Source organism: Lissotriton vulgaris, chromosome 2_1, assembly GCF_964263255.1.
Source record: "Lissotriton vulgaris chromosome 2_1, aLisVul1.2, whole genome shotgun sequence".
NCBI lineage: Eukaryota > Metazoa > Chordata > Amphibia > Caudata > Salamandridae > Lissotriton > Lissotriton vulgaris.
Genome location: NC_141687.1, coordinates 822,381,154 through 822,399,578, shown reverse-complemented (window position 1 = coordinate 822,399,578; position 18,425 = coordinate 822,381,154). Strand labels below are relative to the sequence as shown.

The 18,425-nt window shown below is 46.9% G+C and overlaps 1 protein-coding gene across 1 annotated transcript in view; it reads left to right on the top strand.

The window, feature by feature from the left end:
* The window catches only part of ITPRID2 (ITPR interacting domain containing 2), a 219,570-nt gene that overhangs the window by 187,856 nt on the left and 13,289 nt on the right, over positions 1 to 18,425 (top strand). Inside the window, exon 16 of the mRNA XM_086956225.1 lies at positions 1,693 to 2,109. Coding sequence (XP_086812351.1) covers positions 1,693 to 2,109 — 417 coding nt within the window. The remainder of the gene's footprint in view (positions 1 to 1,692; positions 2,110 to 18,425) is intronic.

Sequence of the window (18,425 nt, the reverse complement as noted above, 5' to 3'; positions counted from 1 at the left end):
AGATCTTCTCTTATTAGTGACACTTCTAAAGATCAGGAGCTGGGAAGTATCCGGTCAAGAATGATTTGCTGTAAAAAGTATATATGTAAATGGGGCTTGGAAATCAAGCCAGTTCACTAGTTTTAGGCCTCCCAAATGAGACTGATTCTAGCTTCACCACATTTGTTTCTTTAATGCTGATGTTTTACTCCTTTCCTCAGAAAATACCGATGAAAAACCAAGGATCACCCCTTTTTTCTAGTTTAAAAAAAAAGGCTAAAAATAGAGACCAAGCAGTTGATTCTGTAATGAATTAATTTCCTAGAAGTATTGGTGTCAATCTAGCTGGGAAATAACAAAGTGATGCACAATGCAAAGAAAAGGGGACCCCCTGTAAGATTATGGTGAAGTTCACCTAGACAGGGAAATACATACTGTAAATGAGCTAGGGCAACTTCAATTAAATAAACAACTCAAAAGTAGAAGGTTAGTACAGACTATTTAACACCTTCAGCGCGGCGCAAATTCTCGCGCTGTGCTGAAGGTTCTAATTAGCCAACGGGCTCATGACGGAACGGTTCCGTCATGAGCACAGCTCAACCGATGCTCATGACTGAGCCGTTCCGTCATGAGCATCGAAGGGGTTAAACAGAAAATCAATAGTGGCACTAATATATAGAAAAGTACAAAAATAATTCTATTTGTTATACATGGCAGTATTTCTAAAACGATTTGTATAATGATTATACAACTCCAGGTAAGAATTGACATGAGCAATATTAAGTTCTTCATTCAATTATTCAGCCTTTCAAATATGATAATTCATATGGATAAAAAAACATTTAAATGATCAGCAGTTCAAGTTGTTAAGAACAATATCCATAAAACAACAATTTATCGGGTTGTTTTATGGATATTGTTCTTAACAACTTGAACTGCTGATAATTTAAATGTTTTTTATCCATATGAATGATCATATTTGAAAGGCTGAATAATTGACTGAATTACTTAATATTGCTCATGTCCATTCTTACCTGGAGATGTATAATCATTATACAAATCTTTTTAGAAATGCTGCCATGTATAACACGTTTGTTTTTGTACTTTTCTATATATTAGTGTCACTATTGATTTTCTGTTTAAATATTCTGTACTAACCTGCTACTGTTAAGTTTATTTAATTTAAGTTGCCCTAGCTCATTTACAGTAAGTAACAAAGTGATGTACATTAGTAGGAATGCACCACATAAAGGGCAAGGGCAGGTTGAAGGGGTTGTTTTCTGTCGCGTGAGATGCATCTTTAAGTATGTTCTACCAGAACAGCTTTTCTACTAGACCATACGCATGGAGTATAGTTTTTTGACAAGGATTGATACCCTTGGTTTCAAACCCAGGCACAATGTTGAATGTGTTCTGCATCACCGATTTACAGATATTCATTGCTTGTCTATCTCCTTTCACTCTGCCCCAGTGTCTGTGGAGATGGTTTTGTTTACGCTTAATGTTCCAAGGCAACTAGAGTACAGAACAAATACTCATGCTCCACACTATCAAATATAGTCACCACATGAGAACATGGATTGATGTATTTGTTGTCAGTGTGTCTTTTTTTGTGTGCTTTAGGATTTCACTGTTACGGCAACTTAGCACTTCATAAATTTTAAGCAATTGAACTAGTATTTATGGTCTTAAACATTTTTGTTTTATCTCTAGGTGTCCGAACTCATAAGAGAACAGTCGTATCTAAAATCTGAACTGGGCCTAGGTGACATCTCTTTGGAAGCTGGAGCGGAGGCCACGGAGTCAATCTCCTCTCATTTAGCTTCTGATGCTTCTTCAGTATGTTCCAGTATTTCTCAAAGGAGCAGAAAAATAAGACTTAGCTCTTCTGACCAGAGTGGAAGAGCCAAGACTTATTTGCCACAACACAAACCCACGTTTCGAGCTTCAGTTGCTTTCACCCCAACACCACCTATGCGAGCTGGCACAGTGCAGCAGCCAAGAGCTATTGAAAGCCTTGAAGAAGAAACGTTAAAATTCGAGGAAGTAAAGGTTCCTGTGTCGTCTACCAGTGAAGGTAGCGGGAGAGCTGCTGCTGACAATGAGGAGTTGCAACAAGTTATACGAGAGGTTAGTAATTATTGTCTACTTGTCTTCCATAGGACTAGTAGCCAGATGTTACCGGTTTTGCACAAGGCTAGAATTGCAGAAGCTTGGCGTTACTGTGAAGGAAGGACATGATTCAAGTGGTGCATATGAGATTATGCACTTTTTGAATCTGTGTTTAAAATTACTAGACCAAAACCCCCATATTTTGTGTACTGCTTTGTTAAATTTATCAAAACTTATTTTTTCTGGACACATATCTAAGTCTTTGACAGTAAGGTTATCAGGCCACATTATAGCTGACTTTTGAAATCGACCACTAAGTATACATTTGTTTAACTCCTAGTGAGTGGTTTCTTTATTTCATGAAACTGATAGGTTCTCTTCTCACATCCTCATCTGAAGAACAGTGGTGTTCTGAACATTTAAACATGAGTAAATAAGTATTCTGGGAAGGGCACAATCCAAATTATTTCCAATCTAAATTCCTACTCCATTCTTTTCCCACTTCAGTTTTGCAGCACCTCCTACTAAACAACTGTTTGTGGCCTGGATGCACATAGGCTTAAGCCTGATTGCAGGCTTAATTATGCTCCTTAACCTACATACCTTTTGTGGAAAAAAATCCCATCTTTTGCTTGTTTACTGCTTTCTTGAGTAGTAAAATTGTGTAAACCAGGCATTGCATTCTAGGACAGCTATATCAAGTGCAAGTACAAGATCCTCCTGTAAGGTGTACAGATGTTCGCTATACATGTTTTTTAGTCCTATAGAGAAATATAGTAAAAAGTAGAGTTCATTAATAGTAACAGAACCATGGCTTGACTTAATATTTTTATGTATGGTTATGTGTATAGTCTTCCTCACCATGATAATGATCCTTTTTAGTAGAATTTCTTGGTGTTGTAATTAAGCTTTCGGAAGAGCTGGGCTTAATACAAAACAAATGTAGAAACCTGGACTCTGCAATTATTCTGTTAAGTGAAACTAAAGAGAACGTGAAGGTTAAGAGCATGCTTAGCAATTGGTGCAATCTTTTCATAAAGCTACCGCCCTTCGGTGCTACAGCTCTTCCTACGGCTAATCCGAAATAGCTTCTGATTGTAGACAAGTAGACTAAAAGATAGAATAGATAATGAGAAATTCAACACACCAATAGGCATCTGGTACTTCTTCAAAACCATATTTCAACCAACTTAATGGAAGTCACTTTCAAAGCTGACCTTCTGTGTCAATATTTAAATAAGATGTGTGCTGTTTAGAACTCAGCAGTGAAGTAAATATAAACACACTGCCTCCAGGCTTTCCTTAGCAGCTAGTGACCACTTTTGTTGCACCACTAATTGTATAGGTGATAGAGCACGTTCTGCTGAGGATGGAGCTGCTTTTCATGCCGAAGGTTGGCAACCGATATTTTGGCTGACGGCTCCACTGTAATCATTTATTGTTGGGAACTTGTGATGCATTTTGATTTTATTTTAAATGTGTAGTTATATTATTACCAGACTTAAAGTACATTGAAAACTGGTTTCTCTCAAAGTTCTGAAGGTTATCAGAAGTGGTGATATCCTGTTCTCGCTGAAGAACTTTGAACATGATACTGTGCATGTTCTGCTTTAGTAATTTCCTGTATTATATCAGTGTAGGAAGTTGGGTGTGCTGTGTTTGCAGTGCACCAGACCAGCTTATTGTGCCACCGTTTAGCATCTTTACATAGTTTTTTATAACAGACGGGTATCTGTAATTGCCTTGTGATACTGAAACAGCAGCAAATGCATAAACAAGCGAACTCAAAGTCCTGGCTAAAATAAATAAAAAGGCAAGACGCCTGTGTTGATTCCAGGGTCGCACATTGTTTTTCTAACCGGGAGAGCACCCAGCGATAAATTGTCCTTTTCTTTCTAATACTTGTCAGAAGGAAGCTCTGGTGTAGTCAGAGGTAGCCCCTTTTCTGCACTTCCTTTCTCTCCTCACTGATGAACCGGTTTAATTTTTAGGAAACTTAGTGTATGTTGCGCTCTTCTTTTGACTCAAATCCAAAGCAGGCTTTTACATTAACGGTATACAAAGTCCTTAAACACATAGTTTCTCCTCTGATTCTAGACGTTAGCAGAAGTGCTCTTTTGCATTATCGTGATAGAAAAGGGCAGACAAAAGTGAAAAGAAATCAAAGATGCTCTGGTTGTTTCGGAGAAATATTGTTTGGCTCTGGCAGTCTCTCACTGCTGTCTATTTTCGAGATATATATCCTTGTTCTTTATCAAATGGGGAAAATGCCTATTTGCATCTCCCAGATGACGGACAACACCTTTTTGATCAGGTGCTGAATAGTAGTATGCAAGCATTAAAGAATATCCTGAGTAATATCACTGTGGCAGTCACAAGGTGTATGCAGACAAATGTGATCCTCGGACACCATTTATGAATGAGGTATATTTTGTCCTGGTGTGGTGCACCAATGCTTTCTAACAACCAGACAAGGGATCACTGATTTTTTTTTTTTTTTTTTTTTTTTAAATATATTTTTATTGCAGGAATTACTAAATCGTTACATATTCGACCAGCATTATAGATCAAACAAAATCAGTGAAATGCAACCCTCCGTCCCCCAGCAGTATGTACCCTTACACAGCCATTCAGCCCACAACCCTATGGTCGGGCGGCGAAATCCAATGGGGGCTCAGCAGGAAGGCGAAGCTGGTCCGGATGATCCACTATCCGTCATCTGCTTTTCTAAACAAGCCTACAAAACCCAAAAGAAAACCCCTCCCTCAAAACACTACGAACCAAATTAATCCCTACCCAACCCCGCCATCAGTGCACGGCAACAACCGCATTAGGATCTGTGAGGACCCATGAGGAAAGGAACAGAGCTGTAATGTGCAATCGTCTATCGGGACTCGGGTCGAGCTGCTTCCTCACTTTCGGAGTCGCTGGGGGCGCAATAATCCCTGAGGGCCTGCACTAATGTCTCCCATTCTAGCGCTGCCTCCTGTGCCTTCTCGTTATGCTGTCTCCTAGCTAGCTGGTATCTCAGCGTGCTTTCCCCCGCTGCCCACTTCAAGAGTTCGCTGTGCCACCGGCCCCCTGTCGCACCAGCCCGTGCCTTCCAGTTCCTGGTCACCTCTTGTTTAGCAAGGAGAAGCCCCAAATCGATGAATTTACTGGTAATTTTGTTTTTGGGGGTATGTGGAAACCAGTGCAGGAGTCCCACTGCCGCATCAACCGATAAGGACCTCCCTGTCACCTCCTCCAGGGTCTTCCCCACTTCTATCCAGTAGGAGGACAATCCCGGGCAGGACCACAACATGTGGAGAAGGTCTGCCTCCGGCGCCGGGCATCTGGGGCAGTCCGCCGAGCCCGTAGCAAAATACTGTTGGATTTTCGCCGGGGTCAGATATGCCCTATGGAGTACGTAGTAGTGGACCAATTGAAAGCGGGCGTGGCGTGTGCCCTTCCAGGCTCGCCGCACTAGCTGGGACCAGGTCGTCTCCGGGATCTCCTTACCTATGTCCTCCTCCCAACGGGTTCTCAGAGTAGTGAGGGGGGCCAGCCCCTCATTGATCAGTCTACCGTAGAGGCAAGTGACCGCCTTCACCGTACCCGCAGACATCATGACGTATTGGCACACCGGAGATATAGGGGGTTCCTCTTGCCCGCATTTCCAGTGCGCCTGGATCGCACGGACCAGGGCCGAGTGCAATAGAAAGTCGCCGCGAGGAACCTCGAAGCGATCAATGAGCCCCTGAAAGGGCAAGAACTCCCCGTCCTCGTAGAGGTCACCTACCAATTGTAAGCCTGCGTCCTCCCAGTTTGCCAACCGCGACCAATCACCGCCATGGGGCAAGGCCGTCAGCATCCCCAAAGGTATTTCGGGCGCATACGGTATACGCAGTTGGCCCCGGGCGTGAGCTCGGTTCCAACACAGGCGAATGGTCTTCTCCTCTAGCGACAAGTCCTGTAAGGCCAAACGTTGTCGCAACGCTATGAAGGAGAGAACATGCCTGGCCATCCCCGTACCTCTCCTGTCCTCTGGGCCCCGGAATTCCCTGGCGATCTCCTGAGTGAGGGTCTGGAGCTGCGCCGCTAAGTAGTACTTTTCAAAGTCCGGCACCGCAAGCCCACCCTCGGCTTTCGGCCTCATCAGGGTCCTGAGGGCCACCCTTCGGCGGCCCGAGCCCCAGAGGAATCCGACTATCATTGACCGTAATAGTCTAAACGTGGCCGGTGGGACCCAGATCAGTAGCGCCCGAAAATAATACAGCAACCGGGGAAGCGCCACCATTTTGAGCAAAGCTATCCGCCCTGCCACCGAGAGCGGTAGTGTAGCCCAGAAGTCCATACTGCCCCGTAGCGCTCGAATGCTGCGGGCAATGTTCCCATCCAGGAGGTCAGATGGTTCATGGTAGACGTACACCCCCAGGTACTTAAAGCAGTCAGGTTCCCATCTAATCTCTCTACTGAGAACAGGGCTAGGGGTGCCTTTGCGAACCGGGAAAAGACAGGTCTTAGCCCAGTTCACCCGGAGGCCCGAGACCTCCCCAAACGTCGTGAGCGCCGTCGCAGCTCCATGCAGGGCAGCAACCGGGTCCTCAAGGAAGAGCAGCAGGTCATCGGCATACAGCGAAATGTAGTGTGGGCCCGTAGGTGTCCACAAGCCATTATAATGGGTTCCCGATCGGAGGTGCAGCGCGAGTGGCTCCACCGCCAGAGCAAAGAGAAGCGGGGATAACGAACAACCCTGTCTCGTGCCTCTCTCCACCGGGTATTGTGAGGAAATCAGCGGGCCCGCCCGAACCCTGGCCGATGCAGAGGCATACAGGACCGTGGTCCATCTGATGAAACCTTCGCCGAGGCCGAACCTCCGTAACACAGTGCTCAGGTAGTCCCATTCCAGGCTGTCAAAAGCCTTCTCTAAATCTACCGATAGGACTACCGGGCACGGGGCATCCACGAGCGGTTCTCCCAGCAAGCGGAACAACCTGCGGATGTTCATGGTCGTGTTTCGCCTGGGGATGAATCCAGCCTGGTCTTCATGTACCAGGGAGCTCATGTGACCCAGCAGCCTCGAAGCCAAGATGCTGCTCAGTATTTTATAGTCGACCGTCAGCATTGATAAGGGACGGTAAGACCCCGGATCGGACAAGTCCCTTCCCGGCTTGAGGAGGGGAACCACTAAGGCCTCGCACATCGAGCCTGGGAGCCGACCAAGCCTCTTCGCCTCTCTATATACTATTAATAACCTTGGGGCTAGGAGATCAGCATAAGCTGCATAAAATTCCACAGGAAGGCCGTCCAGGCCCGGGGTCTTATTCCTCGCCATCTTTTTAATGGCGCTGCGGATCTCTCCCAGTTCTATGTCGGACCCCAGGGCTTTCGCCACGTCCTGCTCTACTGTTTGGAGCTCCAGGGGTCGTAGATAATTATCGAGCAGGTCAGGGTCTCTGTCAGAACGACTGCGGTACAAACGTTCGTAGTAGTGCAGGTAGCAGCTCAGAATCTCAGGCTGAGTGTGTACCACGGTTCCGTCCGCCATGCGCATGGACGTCGTCAGTGAGGTCTGGCGCGTAGGGTTGGCTAGCCATGCCAGCAACGCGCTCGACCTATCCCCCTCTGCGAGGGACCTGACCGTATAGGCCTTGTAGTCGAAACAGCGCAGCCGTTCGACCTCCGCCGCCACCGCCTCCTTCGCCTCTGCCGTGCGTTCCTGTAATTCAGGGCGCCCGGGGCGACGGAGTTCCAACTCGCGGAGTTTCTGATCAGCTGAATCTAAGTCGGCAAGGATAATTCGCCTCATGCCGACCTTCTTAGAGATACAGTATCCCCTCACCACCACTTTAAAAGCGTCCCATTCTAGCGCTCTCGAGCTCGCGGTGCCCCCGTTGGACGCGAAGTATTCCGAGATCTTATCTCCTAGGTCCGCTTTGAAAACGCTGTCCTCAAGGATCTCGGGACGTAACTTCCAGGTGGGCTCCGCAGGCACCCCAGGAAACCAACGAAGGTCCAGCAGGAGGGGGTTATGATCTGAGATGGTCCTGGTCAAATATTCAGACCGGACCGCCGCTGAAACCAGTTCAGTCGAGCCAAGAAATCCGTCCAGTCTAACGTGTAACTCATGTAGGCCCGAGAAGTAGGAATAGTCTCTAGTGTCGGGGTGTTGCGCCCTCCAAATATCCGTCAGACCCCAGTGTGTCTGCCAGTCTCTACGACCTTTAGCTACACGGCGAACCGGAGAGTCAGGGAGGGGCGGATGCGAGCGGTCAGTTTCCACATCCACTACTGAATTGAAATCCCCACCGAGCAGGAGGGGCCCGGAGAAGAAGTGGGCCAACGAGCCCGATAACCTGGAAAGGAAGGCAATCTGGTCTATATTGGGTGCGTACACACAGCAAACGTTTAGGTCCCTCCCTCCCAGAGTGCCCGAAATGGCCACATAACGCCCCTCTGGATCTACCATTGCTTTCGTGACCTGGAAGGGAACCCCAGCTCTAATCCAAATTAGCGCCCCCCTGGCATACGCGGAGTACGAAGTGCAAAAGACCTGCCCCCTCCACCTACGCTGTAGCGCCGCCCCTTCCGCCTTGTTCAGATGGGTCTCCTGCAGCAGCGCCATTTGTACCCCTCTACGCACTAAGTAAGCGTGGACTTTGTGATGCCTAGACATGGTGTGGAGCCCCCGCACGTTCCAAGTAATGCATTTCACATTAGCAACATCAGCCATTGTCCCATATTGTTCGTGCAAAGTCTCCCCATCCGGGTCCCAACAAAGAAAGAGCAACAATCAACCCAGCACTGATGGCGGCCATTTTCCCCAACCAAAACTCAACAACCCCTGTCCGAACCAAACCCCCACCCACCCTCCCCAGAACAGGACCCAAATAGCACCATCTAGTTCCCATCCAAACCATACCCTCGAAAAACCCCCTGTCCCCGACTAATCCTGCGGTCGCCACCGTAGGAAGGCCTTAAGGGCCAGGTGCGGGCTGGACGTTGGCAGTGGGCCCTCGATGCCCTGGCTACCAGGACTAAAGCAAGCCCAAAACAGTACTAGACACCCTCGGGGCAAGAGCCAGGCACTCCACCCCCCCTTCCCCGGGAGTCATCATCAATCGTCGGCTCCCGCCACCCCCGTGTCGGGCCCCCACCCAAATGGATGTAGCTCACCCCGTTAACCCTGTCCATCCAGAAGGTCCTCAACCGATTTCGGTGTGATCACCGGCGTGTGGACTCTATCAGTCACCGATTCCTCGGAGTCCGTCAGTACCCCCTCGTCACCAGGGTCCGCTTCCTCTTCAATGGTACCGTCTCGTGAGCCAGACAGTGCAGATAACACCTCCAGCACTCCCTTCCGCTCCGTCGATGTCTCTGCAGTTGAGGGTCCGCCTGATCGGCCACGGCGACTCCGAATCCTCTTGGAACGCCGTCTCTGCTCCGGCTCCGCCGCTAGCTGAGATGAGGAGCTAAAGCCATCTTTCCCGGCTCTATAGAGTTCAAGCCAGTTACAGACATCCTCCGGGGTATCAAAGAATTGAGTCTTGTCATCGACAATTATGCGGAGCCTTGCAGGAAATAGGAGCGAGTATTGGATGCCCTCGCTCCGGAGCTCGCGCTTGACCGCCAAGAATGAAAACCGCCTGCGTTGGGTGTCCTAGGGGTAATCCGGGAAGATGTTCACCTGGCTGTTCGCCACTTTGAATGGGCCATTATGTCTGGCGGCATTGAGGATGAGGTCTCTGTCCCGAAAGTGCAATAACCGTGCCACCACCGGTCGCGGGGCACGTCCCTGTTGTGGTGGCCTCGCTGGGACTCTATGAGCTCGCTCCAGGGTGTAGAAGGAGGATAGACCCTCCGGGGCCACCGTGTCTCGGAGCCAGGCTTCCAAGTATGCCACCATGTCGCCATCCTCAATCTTCTCCGGCAGGCCCACCACACGAATGTTGTTTCGCCTGTTACGGCCTTCCGCATCTTCCGCTCGCTGCTCCAGGGCAGTAATCCGGGATAGGGCATCCTTCATAGTCGTGGCCAAGGTTCGCTGCGCCGGCTCCAAGGTTTTCACCGAGCCCTCCACTTCCTTGACCCTATCCGAAAGCTTGCCGTGATCCGCTCTAAGGAGGCCCAGGCTCGTCGCCACCTGGGCAATGTCCTGCTGGAGGGCCGAGCGTGTGGTCGCAATCGCCTCCAAGACGCGGTCAAATTGTTGCTGCATTGGTGCGCCACCAGAACTCTCCGGGTCTCCACGTTCCTCTTTGTCCGGCGTCTCCGAGTCTGAGGCGGCTGGGGTGGTCCCCTTGGCTCCCCTTGGTTTCCCCATGTCGCCGGAGGCACACCGTGTGGAGCCAGGGACAGGCGCCACCGAGTGCGGGCGTCGGCTATGTCTCTCCCGGTTGTTGGTCTTCGGGTCGAGGGCCGGGGATCCCCGTCTCCAAGGCCTGTTGGACCTTCTCAGTATCGGCTCGCGCCACCACCACGTCGTCTGAGGGCACCGAGGAGGAGGCGGAGACAATCGGCGCCAGGTCGGGCAGGCCCGTTTGGCTGATGAGGACCCGGAGTGAGGGTCACTAACTCCACCGGATACTTTGTGGCGCCAAGGGGTTGTGCCTCCCATGGGAGTGGGTCGGTCGGGGAGATGCAGCCAAGTGCGGTTTAGGGAGTGGGCGCCACGGTCAGGGCCTCCAGGTGTCCACGTGCCGAGATCCACGATAGTGAGGGCATCCGACCATCTAGGCGCGATCCCCACTGCCAGAGTCCAATCAGATCGATACCCAGACCCTCATATCACAGGGAGACGGAAAGGCAGAGGGTGCGCCGCAGCTAGTGATGCTCCTCCAGTCTAATGGTTCCGTCCAAGGGGACAATTAAGTCCGGGCGCCATGTTGGGTCGCACTCCGCGGATTCACAAACCTCGATTTTCCGTCGGGTCATCACACGTTCGGACTGCGCCAGGTGCCCCGGCAGGTCCCCGTCGGGCCGATCAACAGTTTGCGGGGGTTAGGGTGCCCCACGGCCTCCGATTTACAGGATAATCCCGGGCTCAGTCCCGGAGCCGAGCTCTCAGGCGACCATCGGCGCCCAAGCCACGCCCCCCAGACAAGGGATCACTGATACTGCTCACTTTAAAAACAGAATGAATCTATCCCATAAGCTAAAGCAAAAACAATTATCTTACTATGGGTTGAAGTTCTGGAAACGGTTGGTGGTAATCTACTACAGTTTCAGATTCACCAATTGCAGCTAAATTTCTTTAAAGGAGTCACTCTACCTGCAGATGCTTAGCCTTGCATTTTTAGACAGTAGCCCTTTACCAGTGGTCTTGCAGATACTGCAATTTAATTGTTTACTATTTGCCTGGAAACCCCATCCAGCACCAGCTTCTCCACATTTAAAAGCCTTCGAGAGTCAACATGTTACCACAGACCGGTGCCAAAGAGCATGTGCTGCTCGAAGAATTCAGTAAGTTGTGCTTTTGTCAGATACTTTCCTGGTTCCCAGGACGGATGTCCGCGTCTAATATGCACATAAGGGCTCTAAATTCATGTGGTGCAGACGTGGACGGACCCAGGCGGTCAGCTTTTTTCTAAAGATACAGGCCCATCAGACTACTTTGAAGATGGGGTCTATATATACCCCAATTGGAGACAAAGGCACATTCTTTAAACAAGTGACCTGGTTGCTTCTTTCCTTATTGCATTCCAAGGTTTTGCTCTGTGATTTTTTTTGATCTGGCAGCTACACCACCCAGGAGATGGGGATTACACCTTTATCCTCTGTGTTCATGGTACCCACACCCATATTGATAATTATGTATCTAATGCTCAGATACCCAAAATAATGCACACAGATGTAGTACCATGCAGCATATCGGATCATGACATAGTCCCCATAACTACTGATTTTTGTTTGCAAAAGCTGACGAGAGGGTCCTGGAGACTTAATATGGCATACTACAGGCTGACGAAAGATACAAAAAGCCTCCAAACCTATTTAACATCGTACTTGGACAGAACAAAAACCGTCATCAATGCAAATGTTATGGGCGGCCGGGAAAGACTGTATTTTGGGGGACCTAATGAGGGACTCTGCTCAGCAGCAGGCGTTGCTTGAAAGACAGATTAAGCACCTTAGTGACTAATATAATCACAAACCAGATCTCAAGACTTTGCAATCCCTCCACAAAACTAACACCAAATTGAACTCAATGTGGACCTTACAGACGAAAACATTTCATTTCATATCAGACAGCAGCATTACAAGAGGGGGAAGAATGCGCGGCACCTCTTGGTCCTTCTGTTGATGCAGAGGTAGTGAGACACTGCCATCCCAGTGGTCCGTGACACCCTTTTTGACTCCAGGTATTCTGGAGATTTTCTGTGAGTTCTGTCACTCCTTGTACTCTGCAGAGGGAGTTTATGCTCAGGAGCAGGATGCCAGTTTTTTTCTCACCTGGTACTCTGTGTACTGTCCCTCTTGATATCACTTCTACACTTTGCAGCAGAGAAGATGAGACATGCAATAGATGCACTACCCATTGAAGAAAGCACCAGCCTTCATGGAAACTTTTATACAATAAAGACAAGATGCTTCCTTTGTAGCATATGTTCTATGCTGAATTCTCACCAGGGACCCACCCCCTCCCTGTACTTGCAGCTGCATGCATCACACTACTACTGAAGCCAAATAAGTACCCCCTTCTGTGTGGGAGTTATCAACAAATACCACTTGTCAATGTAGACATTAAGCTTCTTGCCAAAGTTTTCGCCACCTGTCATGTGTGACTGCTCCATTTGTTGATTCATCCCTCCCAGGTGGGTTTTGTTCTTCTTCGCTCCTCCACATCCCATTTACAGTGTCTCTCGAATATACTATGGCAGGTTTGACATAATGATGAGATGGTGGCTGTACCTTTGGAAGTGGAAAACACTTTTGACAGGGTGGAATGGCATTTCATGATTGTGCCCTCTAGTGATTTGGGTCTGAAAAGGATTTCTTGCAAAGCTCAAATGTCTGTTCTCAAATTTGACAGTGATTTGTAATGGTTATCACCATGAGTAATCAACATAGGCAGCGGAACTAGTTACTGCTGCTCTCTTTCTCGTCTTTTATCCATTCTTGCTCTAGAGCCGCAAGTGGCAGCACTACTGAGTGTTAATGGTCAAAGGTATATCAAAACCAGGTGGGGAATACAATGCTTTGTAGTATGCTGACAATATATTGGTCATGCTTGCAGACCCAAGTAATTCACTCCTTGTGCTGATAGATTTGATCTGAGATTTCCAACTATCGAATTCACTGGGGAAAATGCGAGGCACTACCTTCCACCCATACTACGATAAGGAAATTGCTTGAAAGCTTAGTTTCACTGGGTTACCCTACAAATTGAAATATCTGATACACTTAAATGCAGTGCAGGATAACTTAGACCAATGGTTTATTAACTTGTAGTCTGGGGCCCCCTGGTTGGTCCGCAGTGCCTACTCAGGGAGTTCATGCCTGCTTAGAAAATTAAATAATATTAACAAATTAATAAGGCACATGTAAATAAAGAAACCACATATGAAACGTACATTTTTTTACTTTCTAAAAATGTGGAGGAATTTGAAATTGGAGGCTAAAAAATAAGTTGATATCCTCAGATTGATTCGTAGGAGCAGTAAAACAATATATTGTATGGGCAATTAGTGACCTCAATTAAATTTAGAAAAGCTACAACCTTCCAACTAAAATTTAGATTTTTTCTCTATATATTTGTGGAATAAAATAATTCATCATTTGTATATTTATTTGATGAATGGTTGTTTCCACATTTTTTGTATTGTGGTTCAAATCATCAGTTCCCATATTTCATTAATGGTTCAGTGGTGATCCCCGGATTCCAATGATGTTTCAGTGGGGCTCCCCAGATTCTAGTATTAAGTGGGAGTCCACAGAAGTCAAAAGGTTAAGAACCACTGACCTAGACTCTTAAATAGAGAAGATTAAGAATTACACTGCCCGATAGCCATAGTTTAATTGTTTAAACTCCAACCCAAGAAGGCCAGTTCAAGTGAAAATCTGGCTCTACATGAACTATTTTTTTGCAATGCTTAACTTTGTGAAACACTTTGAGAATGTTATCTCTACTGGGGCTTAAAATGACGAAACTCGATGCATCCACAAAATCTGGAGTGGCCTTTCTGGGTGAAGATTGGGACATATCGAGGGATTATAGTAGGTATACACTATGGTCCATAAACAGAATACTAAGATGAACTCTGTATTACATGCTGCTGCATATGCTTGGTATAACTTACTTGGAAAAAGACCTCTACCTACACACCCAAGCGAAACTATGGGCTAATGCTAAAATTTGTTTGGGGGGAGGAACCACAATGGCCAGAGTTTCTTGCATGCGGATTCCCTCTGTTGGCCGGCTTGTCCAGGGGTGTGGACTTAAAACACGCACTGATTCAAAACTAGAGTTTGGACTTCTCCCCAAACTCTTCTGGAGCTACCAACAACTGCTACTGTGTCAGAAAAGTTTTGGGCTTGGGTCCCCTGGCAATACAAAACTCTCCTATCTTATGTTACTTGGTTACACGTGGTACCTAAAAAGAAGAGCTTTCAGGCCTTTATTGGACCCGATCTGACCACACCTTCTCTCACCCTCTGACCCAAGACAGAAATGGTAGACTGAGAGGCTTGGTCTGACTTATGAGATTGAGGGCTGGGATGACATGCAATGAATGCATGAAAAGTTTTTGCGATGCTAGACTGAAATGTAATTTTTATATCTTGCACAGGAGGCACTGGATGCTGGTAAGGCTGCATAAATTGGGCCTGAGTGACGACTCCAAGTGTTGGAGATGTTGCACCCCACTTAATGTCATTGTCCACATTCTATGGGAGTGCCCTAACCTCAGGAAATACTGGACTGCATTTTGATCAAGAATGAACTGCACACGAACCATTACCGGCCTGTAGACTAATAGAGCTGCACTTCTACAGGATACCTTGGACTATACTGCAGTTATGGAGCGCAGAGGCCGTTGGTTGGCCATAGCTTTACTAGTAGCTAAAATGTGCATGCTACACCTCCTGGTGAACAGAAACCCCCCCATCTGAGGAGACGTAACTAAGAGCAATGCGTCACATATCCTATATAGGATTATGGCAAATTCTGCTAAGTGATTAAGTGGGAACACGTGTTTTACCCTTAAGGAAGGCTAGTATCTCAGACGTGTTACTACATGTGCACTAATGGTCCTAATCCACCTACTAGCATGTCCTGGACATTCATACCAAGTTGGTAATAAGCAGAATTTGGTTCAGATTTTTTTCCTGATGCTACATTTGCTGAAACATGTTGGTACCTGATATGGACTTTAGAGAACAGTAACTAGTTCTTGTACATATGACCACATTCTCACAAATTGACAAGGCACTGATAGGCTGTGTTTTGTCACGTGATTATCTTCACATGGGGTGCATAACTTTACACACATTTTAAAGCGAAGTCTGTCAATGGAGTCAGCCAGTGTCCAAGGAAGACTAGTTCTCAGTGAGCTTTGGCACAGTCTTAACCAATGATACTTGGCACGTGGAAGAAGCGCACCAGCAAGTTCTTGGGATATGACACCGAAGACCTTTCCAAGACAATATAGAGATTTTAAGCAGTGACTACCACACTGCATGGTGGTGGATGTTGGGGCACCTTGGCTGGGACTGCTACTGGCCCGTATAATGGCCCGTATAATTGTGATCAACAGCTCAACATATTCTGTAACCTCTGTCTCTTTGGGGATCAAAAGAAGTCAACCTGTGTGGTCTGCCAGGCCTTCAGTTATAAGAAGACAATCTAGTATCAAAGGGAACAGTGGTGAATGCACAAAAGGGTGCATAGCTGAGGCTCTCCTGAGCAATCAACCACACCTGACATCGAAGAAGTGTGTTCGGATAAAATGACATAGAGAGTCCATGTATACCCCAAGAGCTTGGGGCTACCCATATCCAAATCGAGTAGACACCAAAGTCGACCTTGAAACAGCTACTGGCCTTGAGTAAAATATCACCACCAGAAGACTAGATTGAGCAGCCTGATGAGGGAAAGGAAGATCTACATAGCTCATCCACCACAACCTACACCAGCTTGCAAGGTCCACGCCAATAAAACAGTGACTTACATTTGAGGAGGCCGTTTTAAACGAGCTTTCAACATTTCCAATACCTAAGAAGACTAGCCATAGGGAGCAAAGCCCACCACCAACAGTGTCACCTAAGCAGTTTACATCCGTTCCTTACACCGACTCAGACACTTCTGAGGATTTCTCTGGTGAGCTCATTCCAAAAGAAAGACAACCCCTAGCTTGATTAGAATGTTGATCCCACAGGTGACTGGTCTTTGAAACTGTACTCTATGAAGCCATTGCCACCCGATGATATCACATCCTGCCATGTAATCATTCAGCGTGCAGCAGACCATAGCACCACATGTGGTAGAGGAAGATTTCCTCATCGAAAGGCTGTCGGAAAACGAGGAGCTCTTAGATGGTATTAAAACGACTCCATCGAAAGCAGAGTTGTCACACAGATAGTTTAAGTATAACCAGTACAAAGCTGTGCTAGGCGGCCCGCTATTCATTAGGAGGCATGTGTCATCCGATTCCTTCGTGGTACAAGATGTAGGGGACACTATTGTGCTCAAATTGGCGAGCAAGTGCATTGACTCCTCTGGCAAAAGGGTTGCTGTTGGTGCTGCCATTCAAAGGGGCATAGCCTACTCAGTCGGACTGTGGACATGTTATTGTAGATACATTTGGGAGGAAATAGAACACCTTCTGGATGCCTAAAGGAAGCTTGTCCATCTTTATCAAGACTTGAAACATTTTAGTTGTCTTAATCAAATGAACGAATACTGTACATCTTCCACCCTCCGGATTCTTTGTACTCCAAGTGTGCTCCCTGCTTTTCAAGGGTATGCAAGTCCTGTACTTCGGGTTGCTGCTCGGGCTGATTAAAATCTACTTTTTAAAAAAAAATGTTGCCCTTGTGATCCCCAAATTCGGCTCCGTATTTAAGGGGTGTCTATTACCTGATTAAAATCACGCCGCTACCGCCAGCTATGTTCCAGGTCTCAGAATGTAATCTGGCTTTACGAGCTTCTCCCCATGTTTATAATGCTTTCTTTTAAATCGCAGGAGCAGCACTCTTTCTCCATCGTTCCTCAGCTTAATGCGCGGTCTCTTTCACCTACAGGCACTTCGGGCGTAACACACCCCTTCCATACGGAGCCGAACTTGGGGATCACGAGGGCAACATATTTTTAAAGAAAGATTTTAATCAGCCCGAGCAACAACACGAAGTACAGGACTTGTATACCCTTGAAAAGCAGGGAGCACACTTGGAGTACAAAGAATCCGGAGGGTGGAAGATATACAGTATTCGCCCATTTGATTAAGACAACTAAAATGTTTCAGGTCTTGATAAAGATGGATAAGATTTAATGAAGCCATGAAAACGTGTCGACGCAATTGTAATAGCACAATCAGAGAACAGATACGTGAACAGTTAAATACGGATACAAACAACATATTGATTGACTTGTCTAGCAGTGAGATCTGATGTACACCTGTATATGGCAATAAGAGTGTCTTACATGTTTTTGTTGTCTTGATTATGCTAGTCATAATTAATTTGTGTCAATTGTAGGGGGAAACTTCTTTTGGAATTGTATAAAATATGCATTTCTTGTGAGGGATTTTTTTCTATTTTTTCCCTCTAGACAGGGGGAGGAGGGAAAACTTTTTATGTTACAATCATTTTAACTTGTGTATAATTCAATGCATTTTTTATTAATTTTGTGAGAATAAAATATGGCTTTAATTTGAATTTAGTACTCCTTGTGTCGAAAGGAAGGTGAATTGGAGCATATCGGGTTGTTTAAAGAGTGGGTCAGGGGAATAAGTGTTTTTGTTGGTTTAAGTACCCCATTTCCCTTGTCCATATCAAGGGGTTCCTCTTTTTCTTACGGCAGTTCACAAGGTGACTGCTCAGAGAAACCTGAGGATCTCCTTGCAACAACTGTCACTTCTGACAATCTCTGGGTGTTGCTCATGCTGGGAACATGCTGTGCCACTCATTAACAGTCTCTCCTGCAGGACCAGACACTCACCTTCCATCTCTCAACTGGCAGGCAGGCTTGAAGGTGCTAAGGCAGACCCTCGGTAATGTACCTTACCTATGGGAGACTGGCTGCCATGCAGACACTAGCCTAATCACAGTAGTCCTTCAAGCACTCTCCAGACCACACCGATTCTTGGTTATGAAGAACTTGGAAATGCTCAGGAAGAACAATTAGGCAGCCCTTT